The 24869-nt window shown below is 34.9% G+C and overlaps 1 protein-coding gene across 1 annotated transcript; it reads left to right on the top strand.

The window, feature by feature from the left end:
* The first annotated feature begins 269 nt into the window (after window positions 1-269).
* Window positions 270-22191, top strand: LOC117342186 (matrix metalloproteinase-16-like). The gene is made up of 11 exons (XM_033904235.1): window positions 270-693; window positions 5708-5831; window positions 11764-11871; window positions 12080-12180; window positions 12611-12815; window positions 13099-13257; window positions 13682-13885; window positions 14284-14420; window positions 14762-14900; window positions 16186-16358; window positions 18520-22191. Exons 1-11 carry the CDS (start codon window positions 592-594, stop codon window positions 18787-18789), a joined length of 1722 nt encoding a protein of 573 aa, XP_033760126.1. The 5' UTR covers window positions 270-591; the 3' UTR covers window positions 18790-22191.
* The last annotated feature ends 2678 nt before the right edge of the window (window positions 22192-24869 follow it).

The raw sequence follows: 24869 nt of genomic DNA, 5'->3' as shown, positions 1-24869 counted from the left end.
CTTTTTTTTTCAAAATTATAATATTAATAACAAAAACGAATTTGAATAACACTATCTAAGAGCATAAAAATCAAAATTTTCTTAAACTGGGGTCTCTCAGATTAACACGAGAGCACGCGTAATGAACTTTCAATGCACTCCTATCACCTTGTGCCCCGCTTGGTCGATGAATGTTACCCAACCAGAGTGTCATACAAGTGTGTATACCAGCGGATCCCAGGTATATTTTCGAGTGTCTGCCTATAAGTACGGTAACGCATAGCTGGAGGTTTATACGCCAGAGAGCGCACAGTGTAGCTGGTGGTGTACATGTTATAGCGGGCGGATAGGTATAGGAACACCATTATATCAGCGACAAGCGGGATACTACAGGCAGCTACTAATACCAGTGTCTTTCAACAACGTAGCTTAGATCTGAGTGTTTAAGTGATTTTACAACAAAGAGGAAATACTGATTAAAAAACAACTTCATTTTACCTACTGTCATGTATTTTTGATAAACAGAGCAAGGAAAACAAACGTTTATTCAGTGGTAGCAACGATTTTCACAACAACGTAAGCTTGAAGTTGTTATATTGGTGTGTTTACTTGATGAATTTTTTAATTGATACCATGGATATACTTGTATTCGGTGTGATTTTAACTATGATGGCAGAGTCCCGGGCGAATACGGAATTCTCTAGCGAGAGTGTGGTGAGTACAACCTTTTAATTCTCATTCCTCATTTGTGATATTCGAGTGTCAATAATGAAATACTCGTTTAGGCGTGTAATACTCGAAATAACACCATTGTGCTTCTACTCTTCTATCTAATCTTTATACATGGCCTCAATACGTGTTTTGTTTAAATGGTTTTAAGATAAACTGTTTTTTGTGAAGTTATACACACAGAATAAATACACCAGGCTTGGTGTAGTGAGAAGCTGCTATAATCACGAGCTCTCACAACTTACTGTAGAAAACTACAATGTAACCCAACTGATAGCTATTACAGCTTTCTTTTCTGTGTGTATAATAACAGGTAAATAAAACAGAACACTAACCAACGTCACTAGTGTTGTCGTAGAGATAATAGCTGTATAATCTGGTTGTACATCAGCGTACCCGGTAGTCTATACCCCGGACCTCGCACGAGATGGTATCTCTGTGTGAGCTAAACATATATCTGTAATGTGGTGGAACTCATATGGCCTAGTGATAGAGCCGTTAGGTTTTTTGTCATGAGAATTCTAGTATGTAAAGTCTGTCTCTGTTCTGTTTCATACGATAGGTTCTCCTCATGTGGTACAGGAAGAGCTAATCTTTACGTAACACACGTTTTGCCTGTATACCCCCTATGTATCGGAGTTGCTGTTTGTCACCGCTGTGGTGTGTTTGTATACACTATTGCTTTAGACATGTAACTGCCCGATATGAAGTTCACATACCACAAGCTCATAATAGACCACAGTTTAAGTATTAACAGCTTAATGACAAAGAAACTGAAAAGAATCACCCATATTTTACCATTTGATAAAAATACGAAGATAATACTACATTTCCTTGTTTTCAAAACGGTTGTTTCTTGATAATGTATATATACTTATTTATATTCTATATGTGTTAAAGTGATGTATATCACGTTAGCAAGCTTTCAATGAAGGGAATATGACCAAAGTTTAAATTCTATTCAATAGTAATATTAACACTCCCTATTATGGCCCTCGTTATCATGATACACAGTCTCGACAGGTAGGAATGGTACCTGCTTCGTAAGAGGCGATTAAAATTGTGATCGTGTCTCTTTTCTTCTCTCTCAAACGTTGTCGTTCTCAATGTCTCCCTTGACACGTTCTTACTTCTGGCCTATGGTGTAATTTTCATCAGGCGGCCAATCAGTATAATAACACATCGCTATGATGTCATTTGTGTATCAGTATAGTAACACATCGCTATAATGTCATTCGTCAGTATAGTAACACATTACTATAATGTCATTCGTGTATCAGTATAGTAAAACATCACTATAATGTCATTTATCAGTATAGTAACACATCGTTATAATGTCATTGATCAGTATAGTAACACATCACTATTATGTCATTTGTCAGTATAGTAACACATCACTATGATGTCATTTGTCAGTATAGTAACACATCACTATAATGTCGTTTATCAGTAAAGTAACACATCACTATGTCATTTATCAGTAAAGTAACAAATCGTTATAATGTCATTTATCAGTATAGTAACACATCACTATAATGTCATTTGTCAGTATAGTAACACATCACTATAATGTCGTTTATCAGTATAGTAACACATCACTATAATGTCATTTATCAGTATAGTAACACATCACTATAATGTCATTTGTCAGTATAGTAACACATCGCTATAATGTCATTTGTCAGTATAGTAACACATCACTATGTCATTTATCAGTGTAGTAACACATCACTATGTCATTTATCAGTGTAGTAACACATCACTATGTCATTTATCACTTTAGTAACACATCACTATACTGTCATTTATCAGTATAGTAACACATCACTATAATGTCATTTATCAGTATAGTAACACATCACTATAATGTCATTTATCAGTATAGTAACACATCACTATTATGTCATTTGTCAGTATAGTAACACATCGTTTTAATGTCATTTGTCGGTATAGTAACACATCACTATAATGACATTCGTCAGTATAGTAACACATCACTATAATGTCATTTGTCAGTATAGTAACACATCGTTATAATGTCATTTGTGTATCAGAATAGTAACACATCACTATACTGTCATTTATCAGTATAGTAACACATCACTATTATGTCATTTGTCAGTATAGTTATACATCACTATAATGTCATTCGTGTATCAGTATAGTAACACATCGTTATAATGTCATTTGTCAGTTTAGTAACACATCGTTATAATGTCATTTGTCTGTTTAGTAACACATCACTATACTGTCATTTATCAGTATAGTAACACATCGCTATAATGTCATTTGTCAGTGTCTTAAATGTCCTTCTTATGTATATTTCTCAATTTGACATAGTGTCGCCAATCATCACAACGAGATTTCAACATAACGTCCCTTATGTTCCAATAGTCTCTCCTTCATTTACAATAAGACCTCGATTTGATGGCGCCAGATTATTTGAACAAAATACACTCGTCATAACGCATCTATTATCTGTACAAAGTAAAATTCGGGATTTTGTCCTACTCTCAATCCAAAGTGTCAACTCGACATAATGTCATTCGTTTTGTGATCCGTTCCATAGAAATCGTTTTAAGAGTCTACTTTGCTGCTGCACGTTAGGACGCCGATCAGAGTGGTAGTTAATAAGGCATTACCCACAGGGACTTGGTACGAATTTTCAACCGACGGTCCATATGTATTGGTAAAATGATACATATATACATACATATGGACCGCGGGCTGGGGATTCCTGTCGAGTCCCTGTGGTTTTTTCCACCTCTACAAGGGATGTCACTGGGACATTGTCAAGCGAATTTGAGATGTAAATATGAAGCATAGACAATGTTCACTAAAGAGCGATCAAGAATTTGACACAAATGTTACTTTATATCTGGTTGACACACTTAAATCTTACCCCTATACGTAATTTTCTGGTCTGGCTTTCGTTCCTGGTTTACTGGTTATAATCAAGGCGTTGTATGATTGTTCAATGTTTTGTTATGTGTGTTCGGTTATCAAAGCATGCTCTTTTCAAGGTAGACGATTTCATTCCTCTATGTTTTACCATTGTAAAATAGCCCCCTAGTAATTCATTGTCAAACTATTTACAATATCTGTCAGTCAGTGGCAATTGGTTTGCACACCTGGTGAACGATCTACCAGGTGAGGTATATTTTACAGGTATGTCTCCTACCATATCGAGCAGTCATGCTATCGGCATACCTTTATCAGGGTAGATAAAAGGACAGTTCTTCATGACCAGACAGCATTATAAGTTATAGATAGACAGGATTATACGGAACACAGACTTAATTCAAAATGCCCTGATCAATGACTACTGCGAGGTTTGGGCCTTAATGAATGATCAGACAACATGCTGATGTACAACATATAACAACACTGTTCTGTTCTGTGATCACTAATTTAGGGTTCACTAGTGAGACCGACAGGTCTTCGAGAAAGGTTGTTTTAGTTTATAAAGCGGAGGACGCGCATGCTTCAGAGACACATGGTCGTTTTAATCAATGGAGACGCGCATGCTTCAGAGACACGTGGTCGTTTAATCAATGGAGACGCGCATGCTTCAGAGACACGTGGTCGTTAAATCAATGGAGACGCGCAAGCTTTAGAGACATATGGTCGTTTGCTTCTTGCTCTTGTCGATGGTACCCCTGTCAAATCAAGTTTATATGTTGACTTCGATTGATGGCGTTTTAATTAGAATTCTATGCCGTCTCCATGTAGGTTTTGTTGTGTTGTGCACATAACATGCGTAGTCAGTTCTATATACCCAACACTTTATATTTTATCTATTTGGTGACTTGAAACTTCTCGAATACTAAAACTTTTGATTGAGAACATCCTGTTTTGATATTGATAATATTATTCTTCGGAAGGAATATTTAACAACTCAAGAACGTATCTCACAAAAATATTAGTAATAGAAAAGAATACACACATGCATATGGGGCAACGGTTACTTGAAGCATGTTCAAGGTTTAAACAACAATGCCAGTATGTGACCTGTTCCTTATTTAGTAGACAATTGTCACGCATCTCTTTATAAAAGTGGCTGTCTTCTATAATAACGAGTAAACTAGACGTCTTATTATAACGAGTAAACTAGACGGAAACAACCATACATCTATATGTTTTCTATATATATGATGAAATACGACTGGACACATATTTCCCTGGCGAATTAAAACGAATTCCAGCATTCGAACTGACTGAAGATCTTACAATAAACATATAGACCGCGTGTATATTAACTTACTTCAGATCATAGAAGCTGCTACCCTCTTAGGATTTAATCATCCCAGGAAATCGTGTCGTAATCCAGAGAACGATACCCCTCGTACTTCTGGCATTGCAGCTATAAGGTATTTATTATAGGGATTGCCGACAAAGATCAAAGGCACACGTCCTAGCCGTCTATTGTCTACCTTGCATCACCTGTGAAGAGGTCGTGTCATGCATACCAAGGCACGCATCCCATCAAGACTACCAAAGAAACCTACCGCTTCTACCAATAAGCCTCATTAGCGATTTTCGATTTTTTCAAAAGATATGGTATAAGACAGGTTAATTTATTTGAACCTTTTTACAATATGAGTATATCAAAGAGCACTTATTTCAGATACAAGTAATAAAATGCACTTTGACACGAATACGGCTTGAAGAGTCGTTTCAATCTGAAACAAAATCCTTGAATTAAACTCATCATTGACGTAAACGCTCGAATCACTGATGGCAGATTGAATTGTAACACTTGGATGAAGATGATCACAGTAACGAAATGACGAGGTCTGCCTTTCATTAAGGATGCATGCTACCTTGTCGTATCATGTATCATTAAGGATGTATGCTACCTTGTGCCATGTATCCCCTTCCTCTGAAAAACACAGAGAAACTTAAAACTGCATTGTTTGGTTGACTAACCGAATTGTCTTTGTGTGATGCCTTTGTTTCCTTAATTCTCGTCTCTGATCTACATTTCTTTCCATTTCAGGACTATTTGATGAAGTATGGATATATCTCCAATGAGGATAAGCATAGTGGTTCCTTGCGTTCACAAGAAGTCGTCAGTAGTGGCATAGCGCAGTTCCAACGAATGGCCGGTCTACCAATTACCGGTAGGTATCAAGCTCATAACGAGGACCGCCTTGGGCTAGTCTTACTGTCCCTTGAGAGTCTATATAACTGCATACAACACTGATGTACCAGTGCCTAGTTATCTTTCATGCTTAATGCAGGTTTTCATTCATTACCTTTGTCATTCATTTGGATTTCAGAGCATGTCCACGGTTATCGCTTTAATGTAACATTGGGCTTTAAGAAACAATGCTTTTGCATTAATACACCTTTGTAAGTACCATTACAAAATGTTCCAGGTACATCATCATACTGGAATTGTTATGCTATTGTGGTTTAAGGATAACAAAGCCAAACAAAAGCGTACATTCCGGAGGCTTAAATAATAGAAACTATATTGGTGCAGACGTTTTTCAATCGTGACGTTGACAATAGACCAGCCTGAAGAGAAGCACGCTGTTCGATGGGGAACCCTTAACAGTAATTATGTTTAGGATGTCTAACGTGGTAGACTGTGCTTTCGCCTGGTTTCAAAATGGGTTATGTCAAAACATGAAATGAAGAAAATAGAATTTGACACGGGGAAAACACGGAACACAGGCTTCCTACTAATGAGTAGATAGAGGATAAGGAAGTAATTGTTTTTACCCTGACCAAAACTAACAATTACTTATGTATCATTGGCAGTATTAATCAAAATTAACTAAAATATCCCTTAATTTGAATTTCGTCATCTTGAAATGAAGGATTTGGTATAGAGAATTGTTAAGTATTGACATTTGTGCAGTGAATCGAGATTCAAAAGACAATTAAATATAAATACCCTTTTGCTATTGCCTATGTTTACCAAGCTAAACTCTCCGATTTTATCCCTATAACGTTCTTAATACAGTATGTTGTGCATAGGATGCCGTGTACCATGGGTGCGTGATGCCTGTGTATACACACAACTCAACGTAATATTGACCAACACAGTAGCAACATCACAAACTGGAATATTGACTTGGCTCGCTATGTAAAGAATGAAAGCAGACCATCTATTTAAAAGTGCCTTCCATTCGTACACAATTCATATTACCATATAATCTATATGTAGCATTCAACAACCAAGGATGTATTGGTAACTCTCATCGTCTAAAGCACCTTATCGAGTTTTTGTGGTACTTACACGAACTAATTGATATTGATGTTACTAGATACAATTAACACTTCTTAACACCACCTTATTTGGGCATGTCCTAATTGAAGCAGATTAAAGTATATCGAACCTGTACAACTCGCAGCAATCGATTCTTATGTCATTATCAACACTCAGTGGATCTGGTTCCCATGAAACAACGGCAAAGCGTGAGCCTGGCTTAGGGGTGCCAGTGAATCTAGATACCGAACACGATTAGGGGTTCCCAGGACCAAATACATCAATATATAATGTCTGTGTAGCTCCTTACAAGGTTATTAGAACCTTGTATCTGTAATTGTCTGAAAATTCATAGTCTGGCATATAGGAATGTTTCCAATTCAATCCCATACATTGAGGTTTCCAAACAAATAGTCAGAAAATGAAACAATTTTGTGATTTTGTTTAACATGGGTATATATAAATGCTCTAAGAATACACGTCTTCACTAAAGATTATACATACCAATTTATTTGAACATGATGGATGGTCGGGTGGCAGAGTGATAACACACTCGATTTTTGTCTATGGGGTCACCAGCCCGACCACGTTGGGTTCCCCAAGCTACTATGTCTTCCTCCCACACTAACTATAATACGGCCCCTCTCGCGCATCCATCAATGCCAATAAGCGTAATAAATAAAAGGTGACATAACTTATTTCGTTTTAAAATCAAATGAATAATTGTTATATATCACCATGCTGCCATACATGTTCATCAATGAGTGTATAATTTTAGCGAGCCTCTCTCCCATTATAATCGTACTCTCTGATTGAACAAGAATGGTTGACCATGATTCTATTTGGTCTGCATTCACGTTATAACATCATTTACATTTCTCACTGACAAATAAGTGTATGTCACTAAACTGTCAGTTGTGACTCTATCAACAGGCTATGCAATATTCGGATAAGGGCAAGGTTGGAAGTGCGATATCGATTAAATAGCAAATGCACAACTTGTCAACACACCCGTTAATTCTAGATAGGAATTTTGAAATAAAAATGTGCGGGATTACTATTTCCACACGTGCATTGCATGAATTATCTCTTGTATTCATATTTGATGACGTCAGTCTCTGACTGCTGCAATGTGGACATTTATTTACCACTATGAACGTAGTTAAAGACATTGGGTCCATTTACTACACAACACAGAAATCTTTAGGCAAACGTATAAACTATTTCATACATTATACTGTAAAATACGATTCGTGATGCCTTTGTTCTTTAGTAACGAAAAACCTTTACAATCACCAACATTGTTTTATTTTAAGTTCAGCTACCAAGACAAAGTAGTGTGTTCGTGAACTGGAGATATACTTTAGTAGATTGTTGGTTTTGCCGTTCATTTTGACAAGTTTACTTTCAGTGTTGAAATTATTTTTAAAGAGTACATGCAAAGTTAGGAAATTTAATTCAAATTTAATTTAAAATTACACGTCCTTACACACCTCTGATTCAATAGAAAACTGCATATTATCAAAATGATGGGAACCGATATGTGCCACCAGTGAAGTGCGTTGAAACTTACCAACTCATACACAAGTAGAATTTAAAGGCCAGACGTGTATTAACTTTACTCACGGGTATTTTGACACTTATCATTTGAAAGTCGTTAAAAATAAAATTACTTTTAATCATGTATCTGAAACATTTGATTGAGCAAAGAAGCAACCTATGATAGATGTGGTAAGTAGCTGATGTGAATGAGTGCACCAAACCACGTGACATATATGGCGGCATATAAGTGTTTATTACCCTTCTATGCAAGCGTCCAGCTAACTTTGTCCGATATGTGAACCTATCTGTACCGAGAGACCCCCAGTAATATAATGAAACGCTTGGATGATAAAGATGATGATTTATGTTTGAAACCCTAGACACGTGATTCTTTGTAGGCCATGACACACGACTACCAAAGTAATCGGATGTATTTATGGCACTTTGTCGAATCCCATAATAATCTTTAGGTATTGCACAGGTGCATATCGAGACAAATTTGTATCAGATACAGTAGACAGTTTATAAATCAAGGGGTTCTCATTAATTACGCTTTGGTTTCTATTATCTTTCATTTATTCAAGTAGTAATGCAGCATTGGTGATTAAGTGATGGTGTTTCTGTACTTAGAATACCATTCCTCTTCAAAAGCTTTAAATCTGAACGAAATGGTCTGTTACTATCAGGACTCTTTTCTGGTGTATCGTATTTGTTAATGATTGTAAAGAGCCTCAGCTAAAGAACGCATAGCAATATATTGGCAATATATCAAAGTGGTTAGCTTCTCTGTTTCTCTTTGACGTCTGATTTAAATATATATTGAATTTTAACTTTCTTTGAGACGTGAATTAATGTGTTACACACCAGTGTCCTACCTGGTGCAGTCGTCTTGCTTGTGTTATTTGATATGTCAATACGTCTAAACTGTCACTTAGGAAGAGACCGATTCTGTTAAAATGTGCTTATTATGTATTCAGTAAATAGGCCCATGTGTATCGTGTTATATGTAACAAGAATACTTGCAAACTTATTTCAAATGCTACATAAAACACTGAATATCACTGCAACAAGATAGCTGAAATCTTTGATGCATGCCTGCCAGCACAAAAGGTAATACGTATTGTTAATATATGACTAGAGGTAGGTACAGTAAAGCTTATGCAAACCAAAAATACAATTGTCTAAGAAACAATTCCCAAGAGTAAGTTAGAGTAATTGATAATTATTGTTCTTTGCCTTGAACCTGATAGAATATGTTCAGCTTCAATATAGTTTTTCCAGCTGATGATGTAAACTGATAAATATGATTTTAGAATAGTATGATATTTTAGAAAGAAAAAATAATATTTTGTAAACTCAAAAAACAATCTTTATGAAACATAAGATTTGGAATCGACACATCTTCACGTTTAGCTACATTCTAAATATCAAGTGAAACGAAAAAGAATGATGCGATTGTATTGTAAAGATGTTTAACGCTTATCAACCTACGGTATCTGGCCTTGTGGCTGCCTGTCAGGGTATGGGTCGGTACCAGAGCCAATTAGACCTTATTACTGCTGATAAGCATGGATGGCACGTGCTGCAAAAGAACCCCCTGGTGGTGTTACTGTATAGTGTTAGGTATGGCAGGCAGCAACTCGAACTCAATCCAGTTTTATGAGTTCGCTAGCATTATAATTGTTACTGAACTTTTAATCAATTTTATTGGAGGTAATTAACAAACTTGTACTTTTCAACGTTTGTCTTAATTCTGTAATATTTCCACAACTTCATGACGAATCACAAAGCTAAACTTTTTTGGACTCGGTAAATTCAAGCATCGCCATACAGATGTAATCAACTGTATCCTAATTATTATGGCTACGGTCGGTACAGTAATGAATAAACCAGAAGGTTATTGACGAACACAGATAAAAAACATACATTAGGTATGATTTATTGTTCATAATATATTTAAAGAATCTATATCAGACTTAATGTTTATATTTGACCCTACAATGACCTTCAATATAACCTGATTGACACGTTTATACCTGTGATGCTATATGGACGTCTGATATGTATATTTCACATGTGTTTGTTGTTTTTGGCAACTGCGTGTCTATAAACGTGTTGATTTACAAACATCGTGTGCTAAAGCCACCTGGGTTTGCAAAAAATACCTAAATGAACAAAAAGTACTACCTATATACACTGTAATATCATAACATAGTTATTTTATAGTTAAACATATTCAAGTCCCAGCTGTGCAACGGTAAATGACCTGATATTTTAGGATTATAGTTATGATCAGGACAAACTCAATATGATGTACCATATCTTTGTATAGAGACACAGGTGGAGGATTTAGGGCTGTTGTGGGAATATGAAACTCTATTACTATCTAATGTGTGTATACATATAAATAACGCCACAACGTGTACATGCTGCATACCACTAAAGTAGGAGTAATAGGAACAGTGCAAATTTTCTCAAAGAAGGATTGTTAACGCACTACGGCAGACATCTAACGCTTTACACATACCGAGAGGGGCTTTTAAACAATGAAATATATTTTATCTTCTGTAACAATAAGTAAGAATACTTTAAGGACAAAATCCAATTAGAAATGTGCATTCCGACATTTTATTATGTCTCCTCCCTTTTATAACAAGACTGATGTTGAGTACACATACTGTGATAAAACACCGTACTATCGTGTTATAAGGGGGCTTTAACAGCCATATGATATTACAATCTAAGTGTTTTTAACTTTTCGCCTGTACATCTGTCGTAATCAAGAACCAGTTTGAGATTGTAACATAACCCGGAATAAGACCTAGATTTACGAGTGACGTCTATTAAGCAGAATACGCTTACTCTCTCGGAACACATGGTCTTGATGTTGTTTTATGAGTCGCCATGCAAATTATATTTTTTGTTTATATTTTGTCCTCATTTTATTGATTGTGAGGTTGAATCAGGATTTCATTTTTATGTTGGTATTCTAAGGATGTTTTTTTCACTCAATGACAATTAAGTCATACGAACTTTCCAAAATTGTCATTTTGAAAGGTTTTTAATTACGGTAAAAAATCGAATATGTCTTTGTTTGAATTCACCCCCTTTGTATTGACATGTATACACAATTATCTTATAGAAAGAGTTGTGTTGATCATTTATGCATTGGGATGAAAAACGTGCATGTTGTGATCATGATCTCATTGACCTCATACTAAAGTCGCACATTAGCTAAATACAACAGAGAATATTAGCCGACTTACTATAGACATATTATTATTTGTGTGTAGGTGTGGTGAACTCGGAAACTATTCGAATGATGAAAATGCCTAGATGTGGAAATTCAGACGAGATGGGGTTCTCAGACAAAGCCAGGAAAAAACGCTATGCTTTACATGGTGAGTAGGCTTACATGATCCATGGAAATCCTTAAATAAAAACAGATATGGGAAGATTCCAGTCATTACTCTATCAGACCATATCAGATGGTTTTCCTTAAGTAAACTTGTCATTTTTAAAACAGGTAATCAACGTCTAAGTGATATCGTAATAAATGAAGAGTTACACTTTTTTGACACTCTATTTATTGTTTATGTCTATTCCCAGGGAGCAAGTGGTCTAAATATGATATCACATATACGATATCACAATACAGCAAGAAGATCTCTAAACAAGACGTGGACTCGGAGATCAGGAGAGCATTTGATGTAAGTCCCAGGTGTCTGTAATGGAGACACTTCCGGTGATGTAATGGATATATTTCCGGTGATAAAGTCGTATAGGGACACTTCACTTAGATTTATATTTTCCACCTTGATGGCAACATGAAATTATGGAATTTACAGGACTATTTTGGGTTGACTGATATTCCTTTATTCGATGTAGCAAACAAAACAGTGTTATGTTACCATTAACACTGAATGTTTGGTAAGAGGTGATGCAACGCATGTAACAATTGAGTATCAAACACTGCAGGCGATTAAAATTTCAATTATACGGAATATTCAGTGAAAAGAAGTCTGAATAATCTCCTTTTTAAAGAAATATATTCGTCATTTATAAGGAATCCATTTTCGAAATGTATGCGTCTAAAGTGATAATGTTAAATACTTTTATATTTATTTGGATTATTTGCAGGCATGGGAGGGTGTAACGCCTTTAACTTTTACTTGGAAAAGATCAGGAACTGTCGATATCGATATCAAATTCGCACGGTCATGGCATGGGGATAATAATCCTTTTGACGGTAAAGGACAGACATTAGCTCACGCATTCTTTCCCCAATATGGAGGGGACGCTCATTTTGATGAGGATGAACCTTGGACAATCAATGTTTCCGATGGTATGTTTTAATTTTTATATCCCACGGCCAGGTTTTCATATTAAGGAAGTACGCTGAATCATACTGATACACATTCCTGATAAATGTCAAATAATAATGATGTGGGAAGAGCATGGGAACAGTAAATATCATAGTAACTATATCAAAATATCTTCCATCAAATATTATAATTATCAGTAAACTTCCACCTCTAATATATATGGATGATATAATGTAATGTTTTTTTTACATTTTCATAACAATTACAGCTGTATCAATACAGGCACAAACTTTCTCATTTCAGGCGTGAACTTTTTCCAAGTTGCCGTCCATGAGATCGGTCATTCCCTGGGTCTCGCCCACTCTGACGTTTATTCAGCCCTCATGGCTCCTTTTTATAAGGGTTACCAGAAAAATTTTCGTCTGGGAACGGACGACGTGGAGGCAGCACAGGCTTTGTATGGTAAGGCTACCTGTGTCAATGAGGCATAACCTATTGATATTGTTTCATTATTAATATAATGCTGCAATTACAAGGTATTATTCTTCTGGCGTGTAGATGATCAGTAATACAACCGTATACGTCATGATTAGTATCAGTAACATTCTTCAAAATGAAAAAAATAACTGATAATAGCAAACAACCTTACACAAAGTATTTACGTTGAATTATATTTAATATATCTTTGTATTTAATATCTTAGAGAAATAATACAAGAGACAGAAAAGATGATCGAGTATGTTGTTATAGAAACCGATGATTTTGGACCAAACACAGTTTATATGACAAGTGTCCGTTGTTGAGCTTATTTGATTAAGAGGAACATCTATGGTAGGTAAAGTTAGATTATTCCAAGCTATTACACATCCATTTAATTTACTTACAGGTACGCCGAACAGCAGACCTAACCCTACACAGCGACCTTTCCGACCCCCGACACGTAGACCATACACACCTGCTCCGACCTTACGACCGACCCGTCCCCCTGTTACTACACGACCACCTGTGTTAAACATCCCCGAAATCTGCCGAAACCCAACCATTGATGCCATAACACGCACAAAAGATGGATCCACGTATGTTTTCAAAGGTAAGCATATGTAGTGAACATTCCGTAATCCTCCTCCTAGTATCGATTTGTGAAGCAGTGTTTGTATACCTCAGAACAGCAAGACAGTTTTCTGCTGTATCATAGACATTTCGAACCTCACTAGCGAGTGAATCGATTTTTTTTTCTCGATTATTGTTATTTATACACATATCTAATAAACAGTTTGAGAACATAAGTCATAATCATGAACAAGTTTATGTATTAAATGGAGATATTTATTATCAGATTATAATCCATGCCAGTAATAAGGGCATGGTTGTATTAATGCCATTATGAAGGATAAAATAGCACATCTGAGCACACCAATGACACTTTCCCTTCACTTTAATAGACTGCATACAATACGATATTATTTATATACCCATTGTTTTTGGTAGGTATATACCATTATCGACTTAACAAGCTCGGAATAGAAAAGGGCTATCCTCGAAAAATCTCCACCGATTGGAAGGGTGTGTCTGGTCCCATTGATGCGGCTCTAACTTGGGAGAACGGTTATACCTATATCTTTAAGGTACGTATCCTGGTATAACATCAATTCAATCATAAGTCTTTCTCTCTCTCTCTTTTCAATTTGTCCCGTTCATTGTTGTCGATTTGTTTTACAGTCAACTCATTATAAACGTCCTGTCCGGATGACAAAATAGTGTTTTTTTCATTTATTTATTTAATGGTTTATTAATGGCCCAGTCATGACTGGGAGAGGTGATTTCCAAGAAAGAGAATCGCTTCATAAGGACGTCCCGATAGCAAGCAAATATGACTGCAATTTACCTTCCGAAAATTTCCAATCATTTTCACACTATGCATGTTCTTCCTAACATTCATCTAATGAGACATTTTTGTGTTTTACAGGGAAAGTACTATTGGAAGTTTGAAAATAGAAGGCTCATTTATGGACCCAAGAGAATTGTGTTTGGATTTAGAGGTGTTCCGAATAATCTTGATGCAGCGATGGTTTGGGGCGGTAACGGCAAGACGTACTTCTTCAAAGGTAAAACATTCGACCATTTCGCAGCAAACGTTGATTTTGTTGTGTTTGTTCAAATATCTTTTTCATTAACAAAATCAAATATTCTGTTGCGCTGTAGATAAAATGTTAACGTTTCTGTCACCTGGAGGACTTCATCTACATCTAAAGTATTTATATAAAGATGAAACTGCGATTGTTCCAAACTATTTCCTTGATAAATATGGAGAAAAATGGTAACACTCATATGCGAAATGTTTGATAATCTCGGATGACCTGTTGCTGGTAGTGAAATATTCATAGCAAATGTCCAGACTCATTAATCTTAATCGCAATAGACAACGCTGTCGGTACACAATTACATCGTCAGTTTTCAACATGACCTCAAACACAGTATTAATAAATAATACTTTCGCAGACAGCTGATATATCCAACTCACTATCTGTTATCAGTTCTGTACAAATCAATTAAGTACCGAATCGCCCGTACTTGAAAGAGACAATGATGATTCTAATGGATAATTCATTGCATATATTCATACACGAATACCAGAGTACAGTGTATATCACCACAATTAATGTGTTTCAAAGGTACATGGACACGTTTGTATCATAACCTATGGCACGGTTACTATGTATCCACTCACACAGAGAATGCCCGTATCTTTGGTTTGAGGGTCAAGGTCACGGGCGCGATGGAGTTGATAAACACATGGGAAACTTTGCAACTGCAGGACAACGAAATTTAATATTCAAATAATCGAATTGGTAAACAAATCCTAAAGTATGATTGATATTATAAGAACATTTTATAAAATAAAGGTAAATAATCATGAAGAACTCAAAATACAGATACATTCGGAAATCAGATATGTGTGTACATTAATTTTAAAATCACATGTATTCTCTATGTGGATACTTTGTAATCGCATCATGTTCATTCTCTAGTTATTTTTATCGAGGATATTTCGTTTTGTTTAAACACGAATTGCCAATTGAAACTGACTCAGCTCTGTATAGGTTTTGATGCGAATTATTGGAGTTAGATTTTAGATCGTCTCTTTTTATGTCCAATTCGGAAATGACGTCTGTATATGGTCTGTGATCGCTCTATCAGCAGCGTCAACTCTACTGCTACCAAATAGAAAGATTATCGAGATTCCTTAAAGCGTGTGTGTAATATATGCATTCCATAGCATTAGAAAATATTTTTGTCAATAAGGTTTTAAAATGTAGGAAATAGGGAGAATTCTAAAGAATGAAACATCATTTATGATTGGTAAATCTCACTTTAATTTCTTTTTTTCAGGAGATCAATATTGGCGATATTCCGGAAGAAAAATTGACTATGGATACCCACGTGCAATAGTGAAATGGAGAGGCCTTCCGAGTACAATACAAGGAGCTTTTAAATGGGAAAATGGAAAAACATATTTTTTCAACGGGAAACATTACTACAGATACAATGATCAAATGTTTTCGGTAAGTTTTTTTGTGTAAACGTCATATAACCGCGTTGGTTTAAAACCGCATAAGATATCTAAAAACGATAAGACAAAAAGGAAATGGAAAATAGCGAAAGTGCCAGTATCTTTATAAACAACCATGCTATGCATGGAAAATGAAATGTCTGTTGGATGAACAAGTCTATATCAGGTACATATTTAGATGAGGAGTGTAAACTGATCAAAGCCAGATTATATAACTTTTGATGGTATAGCCATATTTAATAACGAAATTAGCATGTATAGCGTTTATGAGCTGGAGAACCAATTGTGATTCACGTCGTCAGCTTTCTACTGGTTTGTCATCTAATCTCCATAATGTCGCCTAAACATAGGACGTTTGTGTTAACCGCTTTGCCACACATCAATAGATACATGCGAGTGATGGGATTCCGTAGATAAACCCATATGAGTAATCGTCCGCTCCTGTTTTACCCGAATGTGTCGATAAATAGGAATTAATTATCTCATAAATTCAGTTGTAGCTGTATCATAGATCTGTACATGTGGTTCTGCTTAAAGATAAAAGTATGGAAATGAAGAACGGATATTCTGTTATAAGACCAGAAGGAAAACCACAGCATGGCCTTGTGGTTCGAATGTTAGTACCATATAGGATAAAAGTGTGAGTCAGAAAGAGTACACTTGATTCAATTTAATAACCTGACATTTTTTTAAATAAAAGGAAGTCGGGTTGACGGGATGACTGTTAGACTATGAGAACATATAATTCAAGTGTGTGGAAAACCTTATAACTCATTAGCTCATCCATTTTGTCATCGCTCAAAAGCGATGTGATTAATGACACGTGCACTATCAGACAACAGTGGAGTTAGTAAATCATTGCTGTAAAATAAACCAGTGCATCTGACCTACACTAATGCAGGTGTTCTGACAATTCAGGTGTTTATATTAATATTTTAGTATTAACAGGTATGCAGGTGTATTGTCAGTCTATGTTTTGTCATGTCTCCTATTTATATAGACTGAGCACCGACTGCTGTGTGGGACAGCCTCAATAAACTGAAAATAGAACCAGACAAAATACATTATTCTTGTGTCAAAATTTAAACCCTTCTTTTACATCCGGCTATGAACCCTGGTCGGAAGACCTACATAGAATGATTCATGCGCTAGATTGACATCATCAAGTTACAAAGCTGTGGTTTCAGGGCTGTAAACGAATGCTTAGTCGACAGTTTGCTTTGGGGCTAATATGACGGATCTGTGCTGTTTAGCACCAATATTAACCCCGTAGTGCCAGGCTCTTTAAGCGAAACACTCGATATATCGCCGAACTCTTTCATTACATCAAATATTGTTATGGATAAGTGAGTTCGTAGTTTTGCTATGAAATTAAAACATTGAATGAAAAAAGTTCCAACATCACACTTTACATATAATGTTTTACACATAAGGGTAAATACACCAAAAAATGATACACGAAAGTTTACACATAAAAGTTTTAAAATAAAAGTTTAAACATAAAAGTTAATACATAAAATTTTACACATAAAAGTTTACACATTAGAGTTGTAGACATAAAATTTAATACATCAAAGTTTACACATAAAAGTTTTAAAATAAAAGTTTAAACATAAAAGTTAATACATAAAATTTTACACATAAAAGTTTACACATTAGAGTTGTAGACATAAAATTTAATGCATCAAAGTTTACACATAAAAGTTTACACATAAAAGTTTACACATCAATGTTAACACGAAAAAGTTACACATTCGTGTCATATTCCTACTGTAGTATGTTGATAGTCATATTTTCGTTTGGAATCTGATGAATGTGATTAAATGCATTTCGTAAATGAACTGCCATTATAAAAGCAGAACTTCATGTCAGACTTAATGCATTTTCCTCACTTCAAAAAATCAATGAAAGAATACATAAAAAAACGAATAAAACTATTAATGTCACAATATTTACTATTACAATGCATTCAGTGTAGTGTTTTGTTGTTGATCTTTAATCAAAGTGGTTGTTCCGTCGGACTTGTATGTTTGTTTTCGAGCTTCAAAGAATATCAATTTATTACTTTATTTTTATTTCTAACTTTTAAATTACTGAAAGATAACATGTGATAAAGATATTCTTTTTAAATGTGTCATGTTGATGTTTTGTAGGTTGACGCCACATATCCCCGACCTATCGCCACCTGGTGGTTAGGGTGTCCACAGCAGGGAAAGATAACCAACGTCAGGAATCCATATAGTCAGGATCAAAGAACAGAGGACAATGACAAAGACGAACAATGGATAACAATACACGATGATTCTGACATCCTTGATCCAAACACCGGTTCTTTAGATCATAACAGTGCCAGTTTATTGAACTTTCAACCTATTAGTGTAATAACATGTGTATTGGTGACAATATTTAGCCTATTTTTATGAAATTGTTTTATGTACGTTTTACCTCAGATTGACAATCAAGATATCGACCTCATTAAAATGAGGTCGTGACCAGGTCTCCTCCGTGACCAGGCAAGTCCCACGTGCGCGATCATCCCAAGGCTGGTGGACCTAATATAGCCCGGAATCGATCAGTTAAAGAAACGTCGATCAGCTCACTGCAGAATGAATTCTATCAAGTAGAGTTCTATGCTGACAGCGCGTTTCACCAAGTACTCCAGTGGGATTGGTTTGTATACCTGCATGATTGTGTGAATGCAGGTTCGGAATGAGTAATTGATAGCGTCTCTCCCAATCCTGTAGATTGATAAAAGATGGGATGCAGGTCGTCTCAACCAACTAAAACATGGCCGGTGATTCGCGCTGCTAAATTATCGACGGAATAGAATTCCTGAAAAAAAGGAGAAGAACGAATGTGAGGACTGGTACAATTGTGCCATACATATTTTCCACAGAGTCAAAATAACCTGGGGATTGTTTGTTCCGGATATTAAAACATGTTATAAATATTCGACTACATGCACAATCAATTAAAATGGTTATATTCATTGTGTAAATGAAATTGAGATGTTAATGATGTGATATACGAACTACCATTATAACTATCTCAAGAATGTTCTTGAAACTACAGAATATCATTTCTGTATATATATACATTTCTATTACATAGTCTTTTCTCAGATAAAGAGACGTCTTGTATTCATGTAGATACGGAAAAGTAATGCAATAGTATTGTGATAACTACTGCATCCTTTACTCGTATGGTGGTAACTTACTCATACAACAGGTTGTTTTGGTAAATTCTATATTAAATACACGTTTAAGTGTACATTTCGGGACTCCAATATTGGAATATGATTGTAAATATCATTTAGTGATAATGTATTTGTCGTATACATCTTTGTCATTATCATTGTTATCATCATTTCGTTATAAATTAAACCATAAAGATGGTATCCATATGTACACATGAATGAATGTAAGCATGTGTTAATAATTCAGCGTTATTTGTGTTAAATTCATTTCAGTGTATGTTAAATAATTTTATACATTCAACAATGACGCAAATTACATAACGGGGTCTTAATGTTTGTCCATTACCTCATTGACAGAAATATCATTGTAAATCAGTAACCAACTTATCATGCTGAATAGGGGTGTGGATATAACATGACAACTGTAGTTTTACTGCAGGATTTGAATCATTTGATCTTGCTTGTAACAAGCATTTCCATTGGCTTAAATATGTAGGTTGTCAGCATATATAAGAAAAATGACGTCGTTTGTAACGTCACTTTCAATTGGCTGATACACTGGCGTAATAATTTCCAGAAGAACATAATCAATTAACAAAAACGGACTTACTCGGGAATTGTGTATAATGAATTATTCTTTACGGATAAGCTTGAATATATGTTTGTGTTATGGAGCTGTTATGCAAAATTCCGGAGTATACTCTCATATAAACCGATTTGCAGTTTGTTTACATTATACTCCGTTTCAGTGTTATATTTCTGTAATATAAAAACTATTTTAAAGCTAATCTTTAAACGTTACCAAATAAGATGCTTGTTTTCTAATCAGTACTTATAGGGCAATTACCTAGTTCTCGTCTACTTAGTTAAAATCACAGTAGGTAAACTAAAACTATAAATGTGTTATTATGAAACATAACACCCACTAGGTAGGACCTATATATGAAGCCCGATGTACTTATTTAAAATATTTTGATAAATACGGCCATTTCGAATTTCCTAAAATGTCACATGGAAAAAAACACAAAGTTCAAGTACAGCTAATCTTGGGCAGGCAATTTTTAATGATATGTACATGTGTATGAATTAAAATTTGACAAGCAAGTTAAAGTCATGTCTTGCTCCGGATTATATTGTAGGTAACGACACACATTTTATAGGAGATGTTAACACATTACGCGAGAAAGTTAGAAGGTAGGCAAAGAAGATGATAGTGTAGAAATTGTTGGATGTGAGGCGAGAGAAATAAAAAATGGAAAACATAAATGCCAGAAGGAGAAATAAAGATGAATATGCATGAAAGGAAAATACTGTTTTGTGAAGACTTTCAAATTGAAATCTAACAGAACGAGAGGTAAATGAACAGATGTAAACATTGGCTCGGTGTAAAGCACCATGTTGAATTTGATTCGTATAAACAAATAAAAATAAATGAAGTAATTAATTAATTAATCAATCAAATAAATACATGAATTATCTATCAAATAATTGAAAAATATTTTTAAATATGTAAATTACATTACTAAATACAAAAAGATAAACGAATAAATCAATGATTTAAAAAGATAATTTAGTCTTATTATCTAACCGGTCCTTTTATTGTTTATAATTAATACCGGTTTTCGGTGAATTTAGTGGAAGTCCAGTGCAGTTAAGTTATAAAATATTGTAGAATTATTTTATGATTGGTTGTATTGCTTACCTACTTATACATACGTATTTCATGGAATCAATCTAAGTGTCTATTGGTTGTGTGTAAGATATTCGAGGAGGACAAGACAAAATGCATTCCAGTTATAGGCGCTCTATAACGCATCTTTATATTCATACTGTACCATCTGATATGACCAGTCAACATTTGTTGAGCGTGATTCACTTTTTCAGTTTGTTGTTAGTTTCATTAATGTATATTGTTGATTAGGATTTTGATGAATTTTAAATAACAATTTTAAATTTAGGATTATGATAAATTTCAAATGGCAATTTTAAATTTCTTTAACGCAACTGTCGTTCTGTATTATTGAAACATATCCTGGGATGAGAAGCAATTTCCTTAAACTTACGTTGCTGTAATAACCTTGTTATAATGAGAATCGCCAATTGAAAAAAGGAAAATGAAAATAAGTTAATATTGAGCGTGCGTGAGTCATAAGAATTAAGAAATTAATCAGGAAAAGCGTTTTACTTTCTTTTGCCCTGATTGTATAATATTCGCCAATTGTCGGTTTGAGTAATCATTTTATTTATTTGTATTATACATTGGAATCGTATATATTCTGAAAAATGGCTTTATTGGTGCCGGAGGATTATTTGATAATAGTGTAGATTTTGTTTCAGCAGGCAGGTTGTTTAAGTGATGCGGTCTGAGAATGTATCTATGATTTATTGTTAAACAATGCATAATATTTGTGTTTTATTATGTTTTCATCATTGAATGCCAGTTGAAAATATGAATAATTTGGTTGTAAAACAATTCAAATGTAAATAAATATTCTGTGTGAAAGCGAGTGCAACTGTGTTTTTCTTATATATATAGATATATATATATAATGTTTGTAAATATCCATTGTCAGTGCGCAGGCGCGCTGTCATCTTTTGTATATTTTATAATAAAATCCATACATAAACACTTGTTCGAGTTAGAGTTGTTAACTAATTTCTAAAATTGTCCCCATAACAAACAAATGCATATGATACACTACAATCTAACAAATCATTATATGTACTCGTAAACAATGCTGATATTTTGTATACTTGACAAAAATATTTTCTTTCTTACTTACCAACAGACAAAGTATTTAGGTATAAGACAGTCGCCTACACTATGTTAAAAGTATTTCGTATATTTTCCTAAAATATACCTGACATATGAACATACATAACCACTTGATTCTTCCCCGAGTAGACAGTGTGTTAACAGGTTAAACGCCATCAAGCACATGGACAACAGCTTCCCATTCATTTAATTGTTTATGAGCAGATTCGGATTACCTAGACTGCACCTTTCTCCGTCGGCGGTTAGAAAGATACCTCATGGATGACAAACCCGTTTACGCAATGATCTTGACATAATGAATTTGAAGTGGAGACTCTCACGCCTGATGTGTGTTGATAGAATGAATATTACCACGCATGTCGTGACGAACAGGGGTATATCATAGAGGCATTACAACAAGACATCGACCAGGTGTGGATAATATAAAAACATTATGACAGCTAGCTGGGCTTTGTCTAGAGTAGAAATATATCTATGGTAGGAGTAGAGATATATCTTTAGTAGGAGTAGAGATATATCTATGGTAGGAGTAGAGATATATCTTCAGTAGGAGTAGAGATATATCTATGGTAGGAGTATATTGCGATCCAGGTATTCATATCATCTTATAGACGACTTCCACAATGATCATGTCAGGGTATCGGGCCGACCATCACTGCGCCATTGAAACGTTCTTTTTAAGAACGCCGATGTGGCGCAGCGGTATAGGCTGCGGATATTTCTGGCTAGGCGATTGGGTGCCGTAGATCGTGAGTTCGAGGCCCGGTCAGGGCACGAGTAAAAAAGTTGCCTTCCTTCGTCATTTGTGTTTCTAAGCTATATCTATTTATTAGCACAATGTATCATATACACTATGTGTTGGTGATCCGAAGATAAAGATTTGAATTTCCTGTCGTAGTTGTACCGAGAGAAATATATATGGTAGGAGTAGAGATATATCTATGGTAGGAATAGAGATATATCTATGGTAGGAGTAGAGACATATCTATGGTAAGAGTAGATATATATCTATGGTAGGAATAGATATATATCTGTGGTAGGAGTAGAGATATATCTATGGTAGGAGTAGAGATATATCTATGGTAGGAGTAGATATATATCTATGGTAGGAGTAGAGATATATCTATGGTAGGAGTAGAGATATATCTATGGTAGGAGTAGAGATATATCTATGGTAGGAGTAGAGATATATCTATGGTAGGAGTAGAGATATATCTGTGGTAGGAGTAGAGATATATCTATGGTAGGAGTAGATATATATATATGGTAGGAGTAGAGCTATATCTATGATAGGAGTAGAGCTATATCTATGGTAGGAGTAGAGATATATATATGGTAGGAGTAGAAATATATATATGGTAGGAGTAGAAATATATCTATGGTAGGAGTAGAGATATATCTATGGTAGGAGTAGAGATATATCTATGGTTGGAGTAGAGATATATCTATGGTAGGAGTAGAGATATATCTATGGTAGGAGTAGAGATATATCTATGGTAGGAGTAGAGATATATCTATGGTAGGAGTAGAGATATATCTATGGTAGGAGTAGAGATATATCTATGGTAGGAGTAGAGATATATCTATGGTAGGAGTAGAGATATATCTATGGTAGGTGTAGATATATATCTATGGTAGGGGTAGATATATATCTATGGTAAGGGTAGATATATATCTATGGTAGGTGTAGATATATATCTATGGTAGGGGTAGAGATATATATATGGTAGGGGTAGAGATATATATATGGTGGGGGTAGAGATATATCTATGGTAGGGGTAGATATATATCTATGGTGGGAGTAGAGATATATCTTTAGTAGGAGTAGAGATATATCTTTAGTAGGAGTAGAGATATATCTATGGTAGGAGTAGAGATATATCTATGTTAGGAGTAGAGATATATCTATGGTAGGAGTAGATATATATCTATGGTAATCTATGGTAGGAGTAGATATATATATATGGTCATCATCATCATCATCATCATCATCATCCAGCAGTAGCCACTATCATCACCAAAAACAACAACAGCACGATAATGTGCGTCAACACAATACCATTTCTTTAACAGAAACACTATGTAGTTATGGTTGTTGGCTGTGTTACAGATGATACCTGCCTAAAGCTCCATGAAATAATTGCCTTGGACCTTTCTATTGCACCATTAAAGTATACAAAACTCCATCAGATTTGCGTGGTTGTCAAAAGTTTATATTGGTATGCAGCCCAATATTATTACCTTATTAATGTTTTAGCTGATTTTAATTGTCTACACCACTTATAAGTAAAGATATTCATTTGTTCTCCTTCACCCTTTCTGTTCATAAGTATTTAATATATCATCAAATATCAAATATATCAAATAATTTCTTTGCACACAAATTTTGTTCTGAATGGAAATTAGATACAAACAGTAAAGAATATAGTGTATACGATATCATTATCAGTTAATTGTAGGCTATATCAATATAATATGCGCGACATCAATGACAATTGTTTGGCGGTAATTAATGACTAGACATGGCATTT

The sequence above is a fragment of the Pecten maximus genome, chromosome 14 (assembly GCF_902652985.1).
Source record: "Pecten maximus chromosome 14, xPecMax1.1, whole genome shotgun sequence".
Classification (NCBI taxonomy): Eukaryota; Metazoa; Mollusca; class Bivalvia; order Pectinida; family Pectinidae; genus Pecten; species Pecten maximus.
The sequence above is the reverse complement of the archived record's forward strand: the minus strand, read 5'-3'. Positions and strand labels throughout refer to the sequence as shown.